This window comes from Phacochoerus africanus, chromosome X (genome assembly GCF_016906955.1).
Source record: "Phacochoerus africanus isolate WHEZ1 chromosome X, ROS_Pafr_v1, whole genome shotgun sequence".
NCBI classification, from domain to species: Eukaryota; Metazoa; Chordata; class Mammalia; order Artiodactyla; family Suidae; genus Phacochoerus; species Phacochoerus africanus.
This window is the reverse complement of record NC_062560.1, coordinates 23118709-23140867: the sequence shown is the minus strand read 5'-3', so window position 1 is coordinate 23140867 and position 22159 is coordinate 23118709. Positions and strand designations below refer to the sequence as shown.

General features: G+C 42.8%; 1 protein-coding gene and 1 non-coding gene across 2 annotated transcripts in view; one reads left to right on the top strand and one right to left on the bottom strand.

Annotated features, from left to right (window-relative positions):
* Positions 1-18588, bottom strand: part of POLA1 (DNA polymerase alpha 1, catalytic subunit) — a 307921-nt gene extending 289333 nt beyond the window's left edge. Inside the window, exons 1-4 of the mRNA XM_047764123.1 lie at positions 18471-18588; positions 13069-13193; positions 9085-9181; positions 7965-8045 (exon numbers count right to left, since the gene is read on the bottom strand). Of these exons, the coding sequence (XP_047620079.1) occupies positions 7965-8045; positions 9085-9181; positions 13069-13193; positions 18471-18513 (346 nt within the window). The 5' untranslated portion in view covers positions 18514-18588. The remainder of the gene's footprint in view (positions 1-7964; positions 8046-9084; positions 9182-13068; positions 13194-18470) is intronic.
* Positions 5932-6038, top strand: LOC125119041 (U6 spliceosomal RNA). Its single transcript, XR_007132998.1, has one exon. It is a non-coding gene; the product is annotated as a U6 spliceosomal RNA (small nuclear RNA).
* Positions 18589-22159: the final 3571 nt, after the last annotated feature.

Genomic DNA, 22159 nt, shown 5'->3' with positions numbered 1-22159 from the left:
CTGCCAATTTTACTCTTGCTTTCTGATGCATCCCAGAGCAGTCTTGACCTAAAAAAAAATAAATAAACCTAGAAAAAATAGGGGTTTTTTTTTTTGGCCACACCAGGGGCATACAGAAGTTCCCAGGCCAGGGACCGAACCAGGTGCCACTGCAATAACAATTCTGGATCCTTGGGAGTTCCCATTGTGGCTCAGCGATAATGAACCCAACTAGGATCCATGAGGACTCGGGTTCTATCCCTGGCCTCAATCAGTGGGTTAAAGGACCCGGCATTGCTGTGAGCTGTGGTGTAGATCACAGATGCGGCTCGGATATGGCATTGCTGTGGCTGTGGTATAGGTCGAGAGCTGAGCTCCAATTCAATCCCTAGCCTGGGAACTTCCATGTGCCACAGGTGTGGCCTTTAGAAGCAAAAAAAGAAGAGAAAAAAAAAAAAACCCACTGGATCCTCAACCTGCTGAGCCACAAAGGAACTCCTGGAAAGAATAGTTAACATAGTGTGGTAGTGGCATGTGACTACACAGACCAGGTGAAAGAGAATATGGAGTTCAGAGAAAAATGCAATTACTTACGGAAATTTAGCATAGTATCAAGGTGCTATCTCCTATCACTGGAGAAAAGATGGACTTTTTTTTTTTAATAAATTTTTGTTCTATTTTTAGGGCTGCACCTGTGGCATATGAAGGTTCCCAGGCTAGAGGTCAAATCAGAGCTGTAGCTGCTGGCCTACGCCACAGCCACACCAACACAGGATCTGAGCCACGTCTGTGACCTATATCACAGCTCATGGCAACGATGGATCCTTAACCCACTGAACAAGGCCAGGGATCAAACCTGTGTCCTCATAGATGCTAGTCACATTCATTAACCACTGAGCCACAACGGGAACTCCAAGATGGACTTTTTAATAATTAGCGTTGGCTACCTATTTGTAAAGAGCTAAACCAATATAAACACCAAACAGGCCACAGGTCAAAGTTTTAAAAACGAAATTATACAAGTACTTTAATCTTTTTTAAAAAGGCAAATTCCTTGCACCTGGATGTGGGAAATCTTTATGATTCAAAATCCATCCGCAAGAAAAAAAAAGGATTGATAAATTCAAGTATTTCAAAAACAAGTTTAAAGATGAAAGAGGAGAAAAATTTTGCAGTAAATTTTTCAGAGAATAATACAATTTCCACAATATTAAAAAAAAAAAGGCCAAAACCCAAAAGGAATATGGACAATAACCACAAACATCAGGTTCACATTACAAAATACATAAACATTCAAAAAAAAAAAAAAGGGCGCTCCCATTGTGGCTCAGTGGTAACAGATCTGACTAGTACCCATGAGGACTCAGGTTCAATTCCTGACCCTGCTCAGAGGGTTAAGGATCCAGCGTTGCTGAGGCTGTGGTGTAGGCCGGCAGCTGCAGCTCTGATTCAACCCCTAGCCTGGGAACTTCCATAAGCTGCGGGTGCGGCCCTAAAAAAAAAGACAAAAATATATGCATACATAAAAATTAAAAAAAATAAAAAATACATAAACAGCTATTAAGTTTTACGAAAAGATGCCCGATTTCTTGTATAAAAGAAAGCAAATGAAAACCACATGGAGAGGTCATTTCTCGCGTATCGCAGCGGCAAAATTTTAAAAGCTTGACAACACATTCCACTGGCAAGGCCATGGCGTGAAAAGACACACTCGTACATTGTTCATGGGAGAGTAAAAGGGGACAACTCCTTTGGAGACGAATTTGGCAGTATCTCATGAAACGTCCATCACGTGCCTGTACTCCCCGGGCCAGCCATCCCACCTCTAGGAATTTTCCCTGAGGAAAATATTATATGCACATTTATTCAATGCAGTATTATCTGTAATAGGTAATTACTGAGACTCTAAATATCCACTCAAGAAAACCACTTGAATAAACCAGGGTACCTACATACAATGGGGTACTATGCAGCTATATAGAAATGAGCAAGCAAGAAAGAAGGCTCTCTATGTGCTGATATGAAGAAATTTTCAGGAGTTCCCCTCGTGGCGCAGTGGATAACGAATCTGACTAGGAACTGTGAGGTTGCGGGTTCAGTCCCTGCCCTTGCTCAGTGGGTTAACGATCTGGCGTTGCCGTGAGCTGTGGTGTAGGTTGCAGACGTGGCTCAGGTCCCGAGTTGCTGTGGCTCTGGCATAGGCTGGCAGCTACAGTTCCAGTTCGACCCCTAGCCTGGGAACCTCCATATGCCGCAGGAGCGGCCCAAGAAATAGCAAAAAGACAAAAAAAAAAAAAAGAAATTTTCAGGATATCTTAAGTGAAAAGACAGAAAGTACGAATTTACAGAAAATACCTTTTGTGTAACAAAGAAAAGGTAATAAAAATACATACATGTAATTCTACTTCTGGGTATATGCCCAAAAGAATTGAAAACAAGTGTTCAAACAAAAACTGGTACACAAATGTTCATAGAAGCACTGTTTACAGTAACCAAAAGATGGCAACAACCCAAATGCCCATCAACTAATAAACGAATAAACAAAATGTGGTCTCTCCATGCAATACAATAGTACCCAGCCCTAAAAAGGAATGAAGTACTGATTCATGTTACACCATGAATGAACCTTGAAAACATTATGCTAAATGAGAAAGGTCAAGCATAAATGGTCACATACTGCATGATTCCAACTGTATGAAATATTCAAAAGAGGTGATCCAGAGACAGAAAGCAGATTTAGTAGTTGCCAGGAGCTGAGGGAATGAAGACTGGGGAATGACTGCTTAATGGGTATGGGTTTCCATCTGGGGTGATAAAATGTTCTGCAACTAGAGATAATGGTCATGGTCGCAAACACTGTTAATGCACTAAATGTCACAAATGATAAATTTTCTGTTATGTATTGTTCATGTGCCTAAGGTTGTGAAAAGACTTGTAGAACATCTGTGGAAAATGTAAGACGGGAGAATTTAATTTTTAAAGAGATATTTTGGAACAGTTTGAAAAGAGAATTAATGGTGTAAATATTTGGCAAAAAGAAAAAAATTAGGCCCTTAATAAAGAATATCAAAAGAGCAGGTCAAGGAAACTCCCTGGTGGCCTAGTGGTTAGGACTTGGCACTTTCATCATTTGATTAAGGGGCTTTAATTTCACCATTGTAGGTTAACAGGATTTAGGTAGAAGGACAACAAAAAACAGGAAGAACAGTTTATTCTTCCACAATTTTAGGGCTTCTGTTTTGATTTGTTTCATTCATTTTCCTACTGATTTTTTTTCTTCATTGGGATTTAGTTATTTTTCTGCCTATGTTTGAAAACAGCATGCCAGGGATTGTATGTACAGCGTAAAGATTTGACCTTTTACTTCCAGGCAAAACTCTCTCATTTCCTCTAGGCGTTTAAAGTGGATTGCAGAATGCCATTCCCCTTCCGAAGATCTTGGGACATTATTGGGCCCCTCAGGAAGGACAATGAAACAGTGGGCTTGTGCATGAATGGTGGCTAAGCGTGGAACAGATTTCTAAGACTAGTTCTCCTTCAGAATATCAAGCCATTCTCTTCGCTATTACTGGGAAGTAACTGAATGATTATAGAAACACAGAGATGGTCCATTTACTCAATAAATCCCACATAATTTCTTTGCACCTGCTATTGTGATCAGCACTGAGATGACCAGGGCAAGGGTCTTTTCCTTGAGACCCTCCCTGTCCAGTTCAATCTCCTGATTTACAACTGACAAAACTGATGTCCAGCTGCGGGATGGGATTCATTCAAGATGACACAATTAACAACAAGGCCATAACTCTAACCCAGCCTTCCTCACTTCAGGGAGGTGAAAAAGCACATGGGCTCCATTTCGTTCTCTTCTTCATGGACTCAGAAAATGTTAGGAACACACAATTAGCCACAGTTACCACATGGTTGGTACCATGTGCATAGAGTTCCTACATGACACAGCTGGCAGAAACCAGGAAGATAGTTCACAAATTCTTAATTTAACTAATGAATGAATAAATAATATCCCACATGAAACAAATATATCCATCCTTATCTGCTGGAAAAGGAAACACAGGAAAGATAACTAGAAATAACAAAAATGACTACCTACGGAGAAGGGAAGAGATGAAGTAGAAAGCCTAGAGGGATGAGAGTAAGATTTATCTAGTCTATCTCTTTTTTTTTTTTTCTTTTTCCTTTTGGCCATGCCTGCAGCATGCAAAAGTTCCTAGGCCAGGGATCAAATCCACACCACAGGAGCAACCCAAGACGCTGCAGTGACAACACTGGATCTTTTATTTATTTATTTATTTGTCTTTTGTCTTTTTAGGGCCGTACCCACAGCAATGGAGGTTCCTGGGCTAGGGGTCAAATCAGAGCTATAGCAATGTGGGGTCCAAGCCACATCCGTGACCTACACCACATTTCACACCAGATCCTTAACCCACTGAGCGAGGTCAGGGATTGAACCCGCATCCTCATGGATACTAGTTGGGTTCATTAACTGCTGAGCCACGACGGGAACTCCCAAAAGGGTATTTTTAAGAACCTAAATTCAAACACAAACAAAAATAAATGAACCTGTGTAGCCAACTGATAATGTAACACAGAAAAAAAAAATTACTTCTACAGCTTATGAGCACAATATTCTCACTATACACCCTCAGTTAGGATACATGCCAAGAACAAATAAAAACTGCAAAGAAACAAACTTTACTTAGAAGGGTTGTTGGTAGAGGTATGGGTTTAGTAATTCTAAAATTCCTAAAATTATCTTCTGTATATCTTAGGAGACAAGGGTTTTCACTTGGCAGGGGGTGGGGGAGATAAGTACAAATACAGACTGGGGCAGATGAAGTACCCTGTGAAGTCACATCTGAATGGAATGTATCAGTATGCATTCACAGGACACATGTACATAAAATCTCCCAGTGCTGTTCACTGAAAGGGCCTAGAAACCATTACATCCCAGTAGCAAAGAGTACATTCCTCCCCAGATCTGAATTCCACTCTTCACTAAAAGGAACCATAATCCTTGGGAGAAATGGTTGATTCCAGGTCCGGGACAGGAATCATACAAGAACCTGGAACCTCTTGTTGGCCCAGATAGCAAGGAAACACGCAGACACGGATGGGGCCATGTCAAAAGGACACAGGAGCCAGCTCAAAGGGGCTCCCACGCCAAATGTGATAATTTGAACATCAAAAAGAAAAATGATGATAATGGATACTGAACTCTAAGAGCAGTTCAATTTAAATCCATGAGTCTGAAGTGCTAATTTTAAAAAGGAGAGTAAGGGAGTTCCTGTCATGGCGCAGTGGAATCTGACTAGGAACCATGAGGTTGCAGGTTCGATCCCTGGCCTCGCCCGGTGGGTTAAGGATCCAGCGTTGCCATGAGCTGTGGTGTAGGTCGCAGACGCGGCTCGGATCCCACGTTGCTGTGGCTGTGGCGTAGGCTGACAGTTGCAGCCCCGATTCGATCCCTAGCCTGGGAACCTCCATATGCCTCAGGAGCGGCCCTAGAAAAGACAAAAAATAAAGTAAAATAAAATAAAATAAAATAAAATAAAAAGGGGAGTAAGCATCATCAGAAGATGATGAAAGCACTGGACAAAAGTTGGTGGAGAAAAGTGATACAGACACAGTCTCAAATTATCATCCCTATTTGCATTAATTACAAAGATAGAAAGGTAGCTTCAAGAAAGAGATTTGACAAACATCACCTTAAACCAAGAGATTAAACTTAGTATCTCCAGTAGTGCGACAAGCTGACCTTATGCGTCCCTGATATGAGTGGTAAGGACACAACTTCATCTAAATTGTTTTTTTGTCAAAATATTTAACCCAAGCACAAAAAAGCAATCAGGCAAATCCCAGACTGGACATTCAACAAAACGACCAGCCTGGTCTCTTTAAAAATGTCAATGGCATATTTTTAAAAAATGGATATATGTGCTTGCTTCAGCAGCACATATACTAAAATTGGAAGGATACAGAGAAGATTAGTATGGCCCCTGCGCAAGGATGACACGTGAATTCGTGAAGCGTTCCATATTTTCACAAAAGAAAATCATGGACTTGGAGAACAGACTTGTGGTGGCCAAGTGGGGGGAGTGGGATGGAATGGTAGCTTGGGGTTAACAGATGCAGACTATTGCCTTTGGAATGCATTAGCAGTGAGATCCTGCTGTGTAGCACTGGGAACTGTGTCTAGTCACTGATGATGGAACATGATAATGTGAGAAAAAAAGACGTGTAACTGGGTCTTCATCCTGTATAGTAGAAAACTGACAAAACACTGTAAACCAGCTATAATGGAAAAAAATAAAAATCATTATATAAAACATAAAAAAAAAAGTCTAGGAATTCCCTTGTGGTTCAAGGGGTTAAGGATCTGGCATTGTCACTGTAGTGGCTCAGGTCACTGAGATTGGGAAATTCCATATGCCACAGGCAGAGCCACAGCCACAAATAAATAAATAAAAATGGATATAAATGTATGACTGAGTCACTGTGCCCTAAGCATAAATCGGCCCAAGATTGGAAATCGACTATACTTTTAATAAAAAATTACATATTTTTTTAAAAAGTCAATGTCATGAAAGACACTGGGCCAAAAGGGGAACATAGAAGAGATGGTGCTGCCCTACACTAAGTAAGACTAAAAGAGATAAGATCCAGCGTTGCCATGAGCTGTGGTGTAGATCGCAGATGTGGCTCTTACCTGGCACTGCTGTGGCTGTGGCGTAGGCCAGTGGCTACAGCTCTGATTTGACCCCTAGCCTGGGAACCTCCATATGCTGTGGGTGCGGCTCTAAATAAAAAGACCAAAAAATAAATAAATAAATAAAAAATAAATAAATAAAAAAAAAAAGAAAAGAGGGAACTGTAGGGAATGCTATCTCTCAATAAAGCTGTTCACAACTAAATCAGCTGTAAGCGGGCCACAGTGTTGACTAGTGATCTACCTCACTTGGTGGTAATAACAAACTAAATAAAAAAAAAAAACAAACACTAGGAGTTCCCATCGTGGCACAGCGGTTAATGAATCCGACTAGGAACCATGAGGTTGCGGGTTCGGTCCCCGCCCTTGCTCAGTGGGTTAACGATCCGGCGTTGCCGTGAGCTGTGGGGTAGGTTGCAGACGCGGCTCAGATCCCGCGTTGCTGTGGCTCTGGTGTAGGCCGATGGCTACAGCTCCGATTCGACCCCTAGCCTGGGAACCTCCATATGCCGCGGAAGGGGCCCAAGAAATAGCAAAAAAGACAAAAAAAAAAAAAAACCACACTAAAGAGAATTTCCCCCTCTCATTTTATAGGAACTAAATCAGGCCTGTTTGCTCAAAAAAATTTCTTCTGAAAGATGATGTAACTAAGAAAATATGACACATCCATGCATATCATTTTAAATTTCAATTAAACAAAGCAGGTTGATAACTGTACATTGTACATTCTAAATCTTGTTATTGTACTATACTTCTATCAAAGAGCTAAAATTCTGGATTTCCCTTGTGGCGCAGTGAGTTAACAATTGGGTGTTGTCACTGTAGCAGCTTGGGTAGCTGCTGAGGTGCAGGTTCAATCCCTGGCCCAGGAACTTTCACAGGCCATAGGAATGGCCAAAAATAAAGAGGTAAAATTCTAAGCACATTGCTTCAGGAGAGAAAAAAAAAGACATTCCTTATTCTTGCGGACCTCAAAATCAGCAAGTCTTAAAATGACCACAGGACTGAAAACTGCAAAATAAGTAAGACTAAAATCCTTGGATAAGAAACATGAAATTTCATTTCCTAGTACTGTTTCCACTTTTTGTGTTTAATTTTCTACATAGCTATGTTTCTTTCAATATTAGAACATTTTTTATATTTGAACACAATTATGGTAAGTCTTTTTCCCCTAAAGAAACTGTCAAAGGACCAAGTCACCTGAAATTTTAGACAATTCTTTAATCTTACAATGGTACTCTTAAAAACGAAATGCAGGTACCTTTCTCTTGGGAATCAAGGGCATCATCTTCAAGGTCATCATCAAAAATCTCTCGGCCATCCTCCACATAGCCAATACCATCTGGAAGAACAATATTTATTACTGTGATCAAGTTTCTTAAAGTGGCCAATAATACTTTAACCATGACAAAAAGATTAAAAAAAAACCCTTTTATACCCACTCAGATGTTCTCCTTGCCCAGGCCATATTTAAGTACAAGAGAATCCTGTTCAAGCAGGGGTCAGATGAAACACAGCATCCACACAGATTTTCTGAGTCAAAACCAAAGGATATACAGTCGGCTCTTGAACAACTTGGAGGCTACTCCACATATAACTTATAGTCGGCCATGGGTAGTCACAGTTCCTCCACATCAGCAGGTTCAACCAACCAGAGGCCATGCAGTACCGCAGTGACTGAAAATTACCCACATATAAGTGGACCCAGTCAGTTCAAATTCACGTTGTTCAAGGGTCAACTGTATACATGCCTACTGAGGTGAAGTGCAGAAATAATGTGGCCCAAAGGATCAAAGTTTGCCACAAGAGGATGCTTTACAGTAATTCCACTCTCCCAAAGGCATAAAAAGACTCAAGAAAAGCACCTTAGACTACAAGGGAAAGCTAGCAGTACAGCTGAGTCCTATTAGAGTAGGAACAACACATATGGTGGCAAAAGCAATCTATACTCGCCCCTTCCCGCTGTGGTCAGCTTTCCACAAGGGCGGCAAGAATGTGGGGACCAGCCTCTGCCTGGGGCTTTCCATTGCCCAAGTTACTCTTCACAAGAGCAGCCTCACAGCCCTTCCGTGAGCCAGAATTTTCTTCTTCATCAATGGGGATACCCCACAGGCACGTGATTCTTCCCAATTCCTACAGCCATTTCCTGGAGGATTTAGACTACAGCCTGAGGGATGTGCCTGGCTTCTCCAAAATGCCCCTCAGTAAACTTGCTATTGTTCTGCTCCATACCCTCCGAATCGAGGCAAATCCAAACCAAAGGTATGAGCTTAACAGTGCCTTACATCTGCCCATGCCCAAGCAAAGCAGTAACTCCAATGCATGAGAACCTATAAACAGCAACTGCCCCAGTGCCTCGTAGTCCGTTTCTTCCCACGTACCGTCATCCACAATCCAGTCATCATCCTGGCGGGCCTGAACCAGCTTCGAATACTGGTCCTCATCAACTTCTTCATAAACGCTTGTGAAGTCCTCTACCTGCCATCACACAAGTTTGAGAAAGCTTCAGGTGGAGGGAAAGTGTTAAACAATTCTGATGAAAAAATTGCCAAATGTGAAGTGGAACAGCAGCCTGAGGAGGAGCTGCAACCAAATCATGAGTTCTGACATTCAACACCACTGCAGGGTTTTCCTTAAATAGACATCAATTAACTTAGTATTCCTTTTAGGTGGGTGTTAATATAAGATATTAAATGATTCCATTAGCATAATACACTTGTCACACCATCAATTACTCATCTACTTCATAAAAAACAAACTGAATTATAGCCAATTCTTCATTAGCTGCTTGGGATTATTCACTTGGAATTTCTAGACTGGTTTCTCCTGTATTTTGCGAACCTCTAAGACATGTCACCTCCCTCTCCACCAGCTGATGGTGCTCTACAAATAGACAACCATCTCAGTAACTGTTTGCCCAACCAGAATGCAAAAGGAAAATCTCCCCCATCCAGGCCCCTCCAAAAATCAGCAAAACAAATACACTCTACACCGAATAGGTGCGCTAGGAATGGCTTTTGAGCAATCCCGTATGACTACGGATCCCCCACCATTCTCAGCTCTTATAACCTGAGGGAACGTGCAGAGTGAGTGGCCCAGCCTGCGATCACATGGTGTGATCACCACCAACTACCAGCCATTAACATCCCAGACAAGAATCTGGTGGACTAGGTGGTGAGAACTTATAGATACCAGTTAAAAAAGCACCCCCTTCTCTTGAGAGTTCTGCCTTTTCCAGTGGGGCGGGGGTGTGGAGGAAATGACCTACTACCGGAGGAGCTAAGACTCTGGCAAAAAAAAGCACTTGGACACAGAGCTTTGAGAGCCTGATGGGCAGTTGACTGCATTTCTGCCACACCTGCAGGGCTTATATAAATGACAGGATTAGGCTTAGTTTTCACCTCCTGTTTAATATACTCTATAGGGATCACTGGCAAATATTGATTTGGCCTTTCACCATTTGTTAACAGAAATTACAGGTCCTGGAGTTCCCGTCGTGGCGCAGTGGTTAACGAATCCGACTAGGAACCATGAGGTTGAGGGTTTGGTCCCTGCCCTTGCTCAGTGGGTTAACGATCTGGCGTTGCCGTGAGCTGTGGTGTAGGTCGCAGACGCGGCTCAGATCCCGCGTTGCTGTGGCTCTGGCGTAGGCCGATGGCTACAGCTCCCAATTAGACCCCTAGCCTGGGAACCTCCATATGCCGCGGGAGCGGCCCAAGAAATAGCAACAACAACAACAACAACAAAAAAAAAGACAAAAGACAAAAAAAAAAAAAGAAAGAAATTAAAGGTCCTATCAAATTAAGTTTTTTGACAACCCAAACACAAACAAGTCCAATTAATATTACTGTACTGACCAATTTTCTTTTCGAGGGGAGAGGGAAGTGGCAAGGTTATTTTGCTGACTTAAGTCTCTTAGGCATATTCTGTCTCTCATTTAAGCAATTCATATACTATCAAAAAGACATCAGAGAGGTTCCCGCTGTGGTGAAGGGGGTTAATGATATGGCTTGTCTCTGTGGAGGCACCAGTTTGATCCCCAGCCTGGAGCAATGGGTTAAAAATCCAGCATTGCTTCAGATGACACTTGAATCCAATCCCTGGCCTGAGAACTTCCATATGCCATGGGGGCAAACAAAAAAGAGGACACCAGAAAACTATTTTTAAAAATCATTTTGGGGGAGGTCCCGTCATGGCTCAACAGAAACGAATCTGACTAGCATCCATGAGGATGCAGGTTCTGGTCTTGCTCAGTGGGTTAAGGATCCGGCGTTGTCATGAGCTGTGGTATAGGTCACAGATGCGAACTGGATCTGGTGTTGCTGTGGCTGTGGTGTAGGCCAGAGACTAAAGCTCCGATTCAACCCCTAACCTGGGAAATGCTATATGCCCCAGGTGCAACCCTAAAAAGACAAAAAAAAAAAAAAAACAGAAAAACAAAATCATTTTGAGGAGTTCCCATTGTGGCTCAGCAGTAATGACCCCAACTAGTTCCATGAGGATGTGGGTCTGATCCCTGGCCTCATTCAGTGGGTTAAGTATCTGGCGTTACCGTGAGCTGTGAGTCACAGACACAGCTCGGAGCTGGTGTTGCTGTGGTGTAGGCCAGCAGCTGCAGCTCTGATTTGACTCCTAGCCTGGGAACTTCCATATGCCACATTTGCAGCCCTACAAAGAGAGGAAAAAAAAAGTCATTTTGACTCAGTCTAAAAACACTGCTACTGCTCGGCATGAACTCTTCCAGCCATGCCATTAACATCAGTGATTAATAAGAAATCAGTCACATTGTGTCAACATCAGAAATGCCCCACAGAACTCCCTTATAGAAGTACTTACACTCAAAACGCCTTACTCTTATTTTACTGTAATCCTTTTAGCAACCCTTTATGATCTGGTTGATGCACTTAACTTGAATGAAAGGTTCCAAACAACAAAAATCCTCTGCCACTTGCTTAATGGCCCCATACAGAATAGGACATGGCTAAACATACATACTCTGAAGCCAGGCTGCCTGGGTGGGTTCCAGTCAAGGCTCTGCCACTGTGACTACAGATACCTCCGCTGTGAAATGCTGTTAATCACATTACCTAACTTTATACGGTTATTGGAAGGATTAAATAAATGAACATATTTGTAAAAGCACTCAGAACAGTGTCAGCTGAAAAACTGCTTTGGCTGCTGTTTTTATTATTATTTTAGTATTAATTAATCACTTTCTAGCCCCAAAGCAGTTAAGATGCTGAGGCACTGGAGTTGAAGCTAGACAATGCTGTGTGGATGGTAGCTGCTCTGTTGTTTTTTGTTTGTTTGTTTGTCTTTTGTCTTTTCGCCATTTCTTGGGCCGCTCCCACGGCATATGGGAGGTTCCCAGGCTAGGGGTCGAATCGGAGCTGTTACTGCCAGCCTACGCCACAGCCACAGCAACTCGGGATCCGAGCCGCATCTGCGACCTACACCACAGCTCACGGCAACACCGGATCCTTAACCCACTGAGCAAGGCCAGGGATCGAACCCACAACCTCATGGTTCCTAGTCGGATTCGTTAACCACTGCGCCACGACGGGAACTCCCGTCTGCTTTTTTTACCTGCAGCCCATTAACAATGGGTAGAGGGAAAGAGCCAAAAGGTCATCACATTCTATCCTACACGCAGTACACAGCAGAGGGAAGGTCCAGTCCTCCCATGCTCCCCACGCATAAGAGATTAGGAAGAATAATTCTCTCCAAGAAGAAGCAGAGCTCAGCTAGACTGTTCAATACCTTATGAGTAAAGTAAAAGCATCTCTAAGTTCCCCCAACAAAGCCATGGAACTTAGCAGAGATGCAGTGTGCTTAAAAATGAAAAATATATATATAGTTACTTTAATTCCAGATTTTTTTTTTTTTTGTCTTTTTAGGGCCACACCCAAGGCATGTGGAAGTTCCCAAGCTAGGGGCCAAATCAGAACTGTAACTGCCAGCCTACACCACAGCCACAGCAACTCAGGATCTGAGCCAAGTCTGCGACCTACACCACACCTCATGGCAATGCTGGATCCTTAACCCACTGAGCAAGGCCAGGGACAAAACCCGAATCCTCGTGGATACTAGCCAGGTTCCTTACCACTGAGCCACAAGAGGAACTCCAAATTTCTAAATTTTAAAAGCATCTGTAAAGTGTCTCACAGGAACTCTAAGAGTTGAGTAATCATCCATCATCTAAATCTACTTCATGCCCATATGTGCTCAGTATTAAAAAATTACTGTTATAAGAAGTCTGAAATAAATGCATATTTCTAATGAGTGACAAAGTGGACAAAGGATTAGCTACAGGCTATGAAATAGATGAACTACAAGTGAAAAAAAAAAGAAAAACGGTTACTTACTTCATATTTATACTTCTCACCAGCTTTAGCCCTTTTCAGTCTTTCTAGAGCTTCCTGTCGCCCTTTCTTGGATTTCTTCTCTCGCCGGGATCTCGAAGCTGCAAGACTCCCTGAATCTGACATAGCTGTAGAAAAGCCAAATTTACATGAGATGTTACAAAACTGTCAGCTGTCTTCCCTCAAAAACAAAGCAATAGTTTTTAGCCAATAGTAATATACAATGTTCATGTTACCACAAATGTATACTTTTTCCAGTGTAAATAATTCACAAGCTCAGGACTGAATCTCCAGTTCCTGTGGCTCCTCAGAAATTTTCAGCTGAAGCAACAACTGTTATTTTTGTCCTCCAAAAAGAGAAAAACTCCAAATTCAACTGATATTCCCTGGAGACACTAAAGAAGGGAGATCAGTAACCTTTCCACTGGTGATGATAGCCCATAAGTAGCTATAAGAGGACAATTCATTTTGTATTCCATCAATAAACATTTGAAAGGCTTTAAGGAGCACCCTCTCTTTGCAAAGTACCAGGCGCTCTGCAAGACACAAAGGCGAGTTCAGTCCTAGACCACCACCAATAAGGTGAGTGTCCCGATAGCAATAAAGTGAGTCACACGAATTTCTTTTTTTCTTTTTTTTTGGTTTCCCAGTGCATATAAATGTTACGTTTACACTATACTGGAGTCTATTATGTGTGCAAAAGCCTTATGTCGTAAAAAAAAAAAAAAGTATGTACCTCCATTAAAAATACTTTATTGCTAAAAAATGCTCATCATCATTTGAGCCTTCGGTGACTTGTAGTAACATGAAAGATCACTGATCACGGACCACCCTAACAAATAATGACAAATCTGAAATGTGAGAATTACCAAAATTCGATACAGACAAATGAAGTAATAAGCAAACATCAATGCGAAAATGGCGCCAGTAGACTTGCTTCATGCGGAGGCGCCACAATCTTCAATTTGTTTAAAAAAAAAAAAAAAACCCACAGTATCTGTAAACTGCAATAAAGCAAAGCACCATAAAACAAGGTAAGCCAGTAAGTAGCAACTAACTCTAAAACAATTTTTAGAAGTCAAGCATACCCTAACAAGAGGTTCAGATAAAATGTCTAGAATTTCAAAGGAAAGATAAATCAGGAGAATGTAACGAAGATGGCTCTGAGGAGATTCTTGATTCTACCAATGATTTCCAGGCTTCGAGCAGTTGGTTGTGACATTAGAGCATGACAGCCAAAAATTACAAAGATCAAGAAGTTCTCTTGTGGCACAGTGGGTTTAGGATCCAGGTGTTGTCACTGCCATGGCTTGGGTTTGATCCCTGGCCTGGGATCTTCCACATGCTATTGGCATGGCCAAAAAAAAAAAAAAAAATTACAAAGATTAAAATCTTTTGTGGAAAATTAGTGAAGTACCCGAGGGCCTCAGTGGTCATTCATTCAACTTTTGAATTATTCATGCTTTTGATCATCATAAACCTCACACACATACTGAAAAGATTTCATCCACAGAATGGAGACTTTCACATACCAGCTGGCGAAAAATCAAGTCAAGCAAGACAGTGCCGCCTGGCAGCCATGAGTTGATGCTCACCACGACTGGCACATAAGTCTGAAATTGAGTGTCTTATTGTACTTGGTGCTATTATTTTATTTAAAAAAAAAAGAGCATAGAAAAGGGTAACAGGCATCCTAAAAGCTCCAACCCCACTGGAACCTTCATAACAACATGAAGCTGTTTGACTAAGTGTTTGAATGAAACAGAAGATGCAATTTACAGACATGTACCAAATGCTGGCAATAAACTGTTGAAAACCATATCTTAAAGGTGTGGCATAATTAGAGATCCTATTTTTTTCCCTAGCTTTCTGGAAATGGAATCTCTTTGTAACATCTCAGCCTATTGTTTGACTTTCACATTTGACTTTTAAATCCATTTTCAGAAAGGCATTAAGTAAAAATTAAAGAATGCAGGTACTTAATGCTGACAGCCACAAAATCTTGGGTGTCACTCAAATGATTTCAAAAAATTGTGAGCAGGCTGACACAAAAAGGCTCCAGGAGATTACTGAACAGGACCACTGAGAGTGAAAAGTTGGCCTCAGGGTATTCCCTCAAGACGCCCTTGACTCTTTTATCAGATTATTCTGACGAAATTACTCTACAGGTCTTCAAAAAGACTTACTCCACAGGCAACAATGTGCCAGTCCAAGGGTCTGGAGTACAATGACAAGTAAGACAGAGCTGCTGGTCCTCAAGGGACTCCCAGTCAAGGAAAGCATAAAGGCCTGAGGCTCCCACCATCATATAAAGATGGTGCCATGTAAGAGGTAAGAACCTGGTATTAAGGAAGCAAAAAAGAAAGCCATTAATGCTGCCTGGGAAATCAGAAAAAGCTTCACAGGGGAGGTTTCCAACACAGAAAGGGGAGTAGAATTTCACCATCAGAATACAGAGCGACCAGCGGCACAAGCAAAGGAAAAGGCATGAGGAAAGCACAAAGGGATGAAAATGCAAGGTGTATTCAGACAGCGAGAGGAAGCCAATACGGAAGGAAAGTTGGACAGGAGAGCGAAGACTGAATGGGAGGATAGGAGATTCGAAAGCAGGAGCACAACCAAGTTCTGCCATATCCTGGGTAACATGAGACCACCGGTTAAGCTTTGTGCCACCATGGCCAGGTGTCAACTTTTAAACTGCCCAGCATCTGAACCTGTTTGCGAAATCCTCCCACCCCCACAATGAGCCTTGATGAGATCCAGAGCCCACATCCCTCTACAAGGCTGAAAAGCAGTTGATCCTTCCCAGACATGCTTGGGGCTGCGGCATGGGCAAATAAAAGGGGTCCTACCAATTAGGAACACCTGCTCAGACTTTAAGTCAGAAGATATCGTGACAAGGAAAGGGGAAGGGCTCAAGGAAGATTCTAGAGGTTGCAACCGCTACAGGAGGCCTGAGTACCCAGAGCAACGAAGCCAGCAATGTCTCAAGGTACAAACTGTAACTTCAAGTACTTGGACATGGTTGGCAACACCCTCCCTGGATCAGTTCTGCGGCATGATTTTAATCACCGTTCCTAGCCAAGCTGCTCCCAGACTAGCCCTCTTGAGTATCTGAACACTGCAATATCCTTCTGAGAAATTCCTTTTCTGTTGGCATCAACTAGAATTGTTTCCTATAGCTTACACATAAGGACTAATGCAGAACCCCAGGGTCCTCACCTGTGAAATGAAGATAATCATGTCTGCTTCATAAAGTTAAGGATTAAATGAAGATGCTTGACTCACTTTGTACTCAGTAATATAGAAGCAGCTCAATTAATGTATGTGTGTTTGTACACAGATGCAAGGTAGTCACACACACATAGGCCACCACCCCACACTCAGCAATAACATGGTCTAGCTTCTAGAAAGCAAAATTAAGCAAAGTCAGTTTTCTGAGGAGAAATATAATTGTGTTTACCATCTCAACTCCATGAAGACAAAAACCATGTCCACTCTAACACCAAAGCCTGATAGAACGCCTATACCTATAGGTATATGAAGGAACCACTGTATCTGCTTTCTGGCTTTTGTTTTGTTTTTTTGTCTTTTTAGGGCTGCACTCGAGGCATATGGAAGTTCCCAGTCTAGGGGTCGAATCAGAGGTACAGCTGCCGGCCTACACCACAGCCACAGCAACACTAGATCGAAGCCGTGTCTGTGACCTACACCACAGCTCAGGGCAATGCCGGATCCTTAACCCACTGAGCAAGGCCAGGGATGGAACCCACATCCTCAAGGACACTATGTCGGGTTCTTAATCCGATGAGCCCCAACGGGAATTCCTGCTTTTTTAAAATTACTACTATTAAACTCTCCCTGATCCATTTTCATATACAGTAACTACTAGTGATACACCTTTCAACTTTTCACTGCCATTCCGCCTTCTAATACTTAAGGGGGGGAAAAGACCTAAATTTTCCTTTTTTGGAGTATGTCTCCAAAGCTTCAAATAGGTAAGTTAGCAAAAAAGAACAAACATGAAAAAATCCAGTTAGCAAAGTTTAAATATCTGGTTCAAAATTATCTTCTGGGGTACCCCCCACCCTCCCCCAAAGCAGAGAGACACTAGCCTGCAACAGTCTTTCAGGCAACAATCTTTCAAGGTCGGCTCTAAAGGAAAAATTCCAGTCACAAGTCCCCAGGCACTACTTAATCAACACCATGACTTAAGAGGGATCTCAAGATTGCAGTTTCCTCCGAAGAGTGATTTCTTGATGTTCACAGATGACGTATAGTTTTGGGGGTGAGGAAAAGGGCTTATCACTGATGGAGGACTGCAAAAACCATTCACGTACTCACATCCTACATCCCATTTGTAATCCAGGCTAGTTGATTCTCCAAAATAAATTGTCTTTTTTTAAAAAAAGTGAGAGGCTAGAATAACAAATTGAAATCCGTGATTCACAACTAGGTGAATGCAAAGGAAGCTGATTAGGAAGCAAGTTCTCATTAATGGTGATGTATCTGAGTGACAGGAGATGTGACGCTTGAGCTAAGAGAGTGAAGCACCTGATTTTAAGGTAGAAGTTCAGTGAAGTCACATTTCAGCTGCACTGTTCAAAAATCAGAAATCAGACAAACCCATTTGCATTTTTGAATTCTATTTTTGGAAACGGAAGATTACCACTGGAAACGGAGTAATACACAGAGTATCCGAAATGCTGCTGAACTGATGCACTTTTTTTTTTAGAAGCTTCACCAGAGATGACTAGATTGTGAACACTATTTCTAAGCGGCACTTGAAGAACTTTCCATAGAATTTGAAAGAAAAATTGTTAATGCATTTAGTAGAAACCCATTACATAAAAAGATGAAACGCATTTGTATCTTCGGGTGACAGCACTTAGAGCTTTCTTTCCCGCTTAGTTAAAATGCGTAAAAATCTTGCCAGCAGTTTCTATAAAGGGGGAGGGCACACATCCGTTTTGCCCCAGCCCTCAAGCGGACACCTGGGGCGGGAGTAAGGAAATACTTTCGGCCAAGATTTTGCCCCACCGAGGCCAATCATATGAAGGTGTGCCTGCAGAGCACGTGGGATGAGAGTCACCAAAAGAAATAAAAAGAAAAGCAGGCAAGTGCGGAGATCCGCAGTGACAAAGGTGAGGCAGCCTTCCAACAAAAAGCCCAGCAGGAGGATTGCTCGAGTTTGCCAGGACCAAAGGCCCTGCAAGGAAGACCTGTCCGATGCCTGATAGGTTCCAGCCCGGGACCTCCAAGGTCTGCGCCCAAAGAGACCTGCGGGACAACCTAGGCGCGCGCCTCCCTAAGAAGAAAATAAAACAGAGCTCCCACCACCCATAACCATGCCACAGCCCCCCGCACTCCCAACCTGAGACCCCGCGCGCGGGGTCATCTCTCACCGCTCGCCCCCAGGTCGCAGTCATCGCCGTGGACCGGCGCCATGGTCCCGGAGTCTCCCGATTCCGCGCCAACCAGCCCGAAACTGGCGCGGGGGCCGAGACAGGCGCCAGCCTGAAAGCCAATCAGCGGCTCTGGAGGCTGCGGACTTCCGCCCGGAAGGCCACTGACGTGCCGTGCCGCGCCGCGCCCCGCCCCCGGCCTTCCCGCGGGCGCGCGTTTGGCGCCCCGTGATGACCCCTTAGGGAAAGCGCGAGCGGAGGGGAGGCCGAGAAGAGCAGAAAAAGGGAGCGGTCGGGCGCTGGAAAGGAGCTGCCTGGAGACTCGCTGCGCAGGCGCACCCATACTAATGGGAAAAGATTTGAGCACGTTCGAGTAGGGGCTCTCTGGTTCTGAGGGTTGACTTTCCGAGAAAAGAGGCGCGGGCGGGCAGTAAAGTGGGCGTGGTTGAACCGGTTTCCCAGGAGCCTGGGAAAGCGACTGCCTCCTGCTGCGCCCTCTGAGTCTTGCCTGACTTTGCTTCTCTGAGCGCGAGCACAGTCGCTGTGTGATTTATAATATATGCACCAACTTAACCAAAAGATCAAAAGTAGCATCACCAACGCGAGGCAATTAGATGCCTCTTGATGTGATGCACTTGGATAAAGGCCATCATCACCTAATAGTCTTCTTGCAAATAGTGTTTAACCTGAATCTAACCCTGAGGAAACAATCACATGTATTCAAAACGTAGAAAAATTGATAAAGCATCTGGCCTGGACTGAAAAATATCAAACTTATGAAAGGGCATTAGACTGGTGTATGGTACAGTGCATGCAATGTATGCATCGTATTTATTTTTCGCCGATAAAAACAGAGACGTGTGCATGTATATCTTACAGAGCACGAATTAAACCAAGAATTTAGAATAAGAAGTAACCATCTTTGAGTAACACTTTATGTAGAATTCATTTTACCATTGAAGTCAAAGCATCTGAACACTTTTCGCAAATCCACTTGTGCATAATACTCTTGGTCCTGCTCCCCCCAGCCCCCTCAGAGAGCAAAGTTATGCCCTCAAGTGATTCGACATGAATTATCGACCAATGGGCAAATCTTTTGTGATAATTGAGCGCTGGCTCATAGCGTAAACATGCAATGTCATCGTGAATAAAACCTGACCCCGGGAGTTCCCGTCGTGGCGCAGTGGTTAACGAATCCGACGAGGAACCATGAGGTGGCGGGTTCGGTCCCTGCCCTTGCTCAGTGGGTTAACGATCCGGCATTGCCGTGAGCTGTGGTGTAGGTTGCAGACGCGGCTCGGATCCCGCGTTGCTGTGGCTCTGGCGTAGGCCAGTGGCTACAGCTCCGATTAGACCCCTGGCCAGGGAACCTCCATATGCCACGGGAGCGGCCCAAGAAATAGCAAAAAAGACCAAAAAAACAAAACAGAAAAAAAAAAAACCTGACCCCAAATACAAATAGCTGTACTAATGCTTCAGAATCTTTTAAATCAGCAGCATAAACTAGCACTTGGGACTGGCAAACCGGAATTCTTCTGGGAAATTATTAAAGGTATTGGAACAAAGTTAAGAAATAATTATGAGTTAGAACATTGATGGCATGGCCATTCAATAGTGAATTTTAGCAGAGAATGGCAGCATGAGAGTTTCTTAATTTACTAATGGCCAGTGTTCTATAAAACTTAGAGCAGAGGTTATCAACTTTGGCTGCAAGTTAGAATCATCTAAGCAGTTTTTCAAAGTTCCAATGCCCCCTGGACCTATTAAATCAGAATTTCAGAGGCTGGGATTCTATTTTGCTGCCCAAGTAGAGAACGAGTGGTCTAGACAAGGTATTGCCAGACCTTTCAGAGTCACCAGCAGTATGAGTAATCTGGACAGAAATATCCAGTCCAACAATACATGGTCAGATATACCTGGACACACCTCTTTCCATGAGGAAGGAGGGCTCGTTTCCCACCTGTTCTCAAGACTTTGACTCTTTAGTAGCTTACAGCATTTATTGCTGTGACTTCCTATGAATTGAATGATATCTAGGTTATTTAAAAGACGCTTATCCAAGGCCAGCACTAGCTTTATTAGAAACAATGTGAAACCACCCCTATCGTTAAGCAGCTGTCACCAATAGAAACCCTAGTCTGATGGTCTCTGTGGTTTGGGTTTAGGAAATGAAGTTTTAGTGACCACAGTCATCGCTCCTTGCTCATCATACTTCCCTCTGTGTTCCTTCTACAGTAAAGACAGCTTACATTTTGTTTCCCTTGGACCTTAACTATTTATTGAATAATTTCCACCAGTGAGACAAATTTGCCCAGTCATTAATAGTTCAAGCACAGTCGATAATTTGTTTTATAATCATCTCCTTAAAAAGCTCATCCTGGAAACACAAGTCGTGTTCGAAAGTGGGGGAGGAACATACCCCCTAGACCAGACATTACTAGCAAGGTAAGTCTGCTGAAAAGTTATATATGTGCATACATCTGACACTTTTCAAAACCATATATATTATCCTTAGATCAAAAACAAAGATTATGTCTTGATTGTTCTTTATTTTCATTTCCCTCTATTGGCATATATAATCAATGGTGGGTCACATTTGATCACTTGCTATGTTATATCTATATCTCTTTAATACAATGTTTCTAAAAATTCCCATCAATATCTGTTTTTTACATGTAGTAGACTGCCTTACATTTTTAAATTTTTGAGATAGTTGTAAATTCACATGCAGTTATGAGAAATAATACAGAAAAAGTCCACATACCCTTTACTCAGTGTCTCCTCTTGGCAATATCTCACAAAATTATATCACAACCGGATATGCGTGTTGATACAGTCAAGATAAAGGACATTTCCATCTCTAGGGATCCTTTATGTTGCCCTTATATAGCCATATCTGCTCCTGTCCTATGTGGTCCCCTATCCCATCGGCAAATAATAACCTGTTCTCCATTTCTCTAATTTGTGTGCAGATCTTTATATGGACGTTTCCTTTCTCTTGGGTAAAGACAGGAGTGGAATTGCTGAGTCATGTGTTAAGTATATGTTTACTTTTTTTTTTTTTTTTTTTTTTTTTTTTGCAGCATATAGAAGTTCCCAAGCTAGGGGTCAAATCGGACCGGCAGCTGCCAGCCTACACCAAAGCCCCAGCAACGCAGGATCCAAGCTGAGTCTGCAGCCTACACCACAGCTCATGGCAACACCAGATTCTTAACGCACCAAGCAAGGTCAGGGACTGAACCCACAACCTCATGGTTCACTAGTCAGACTTGTTTCCCCTGCGCCACAATGGGAACACTCAGTTTTTGTTTTAATTTTCTTTCTAGTGATTATGTGTTAGTATCTTATTGTGAGTTTTAACTTGCTCTTCCCTGATGACTAACGGTGGTTGGGTGTCTTTTGTGTGCTTCTTGGGTATTTGCAAGTGTTTTCTCTTTGATGAATTTGTTCTTTGTTTCTCTCCTTTCCCCTTTCTCCCATTTTTTGTGTTTATTTTTTGGCGGAGTGGCATATGGAAGTTTCCCTGCTAGGGGTCGAATCAGAGGGGCAGCTGCTGGCCTAGGAACAGCCCCAGAAACTGGGAATCTGAGCCACATCTGCCACCTACACCATGACTTGTGGAAAAGTCAGATCCTTAACCCACTGAGGGAGGCCAGGAATAGATCCCCCATCTTCACGGACACTGTCTT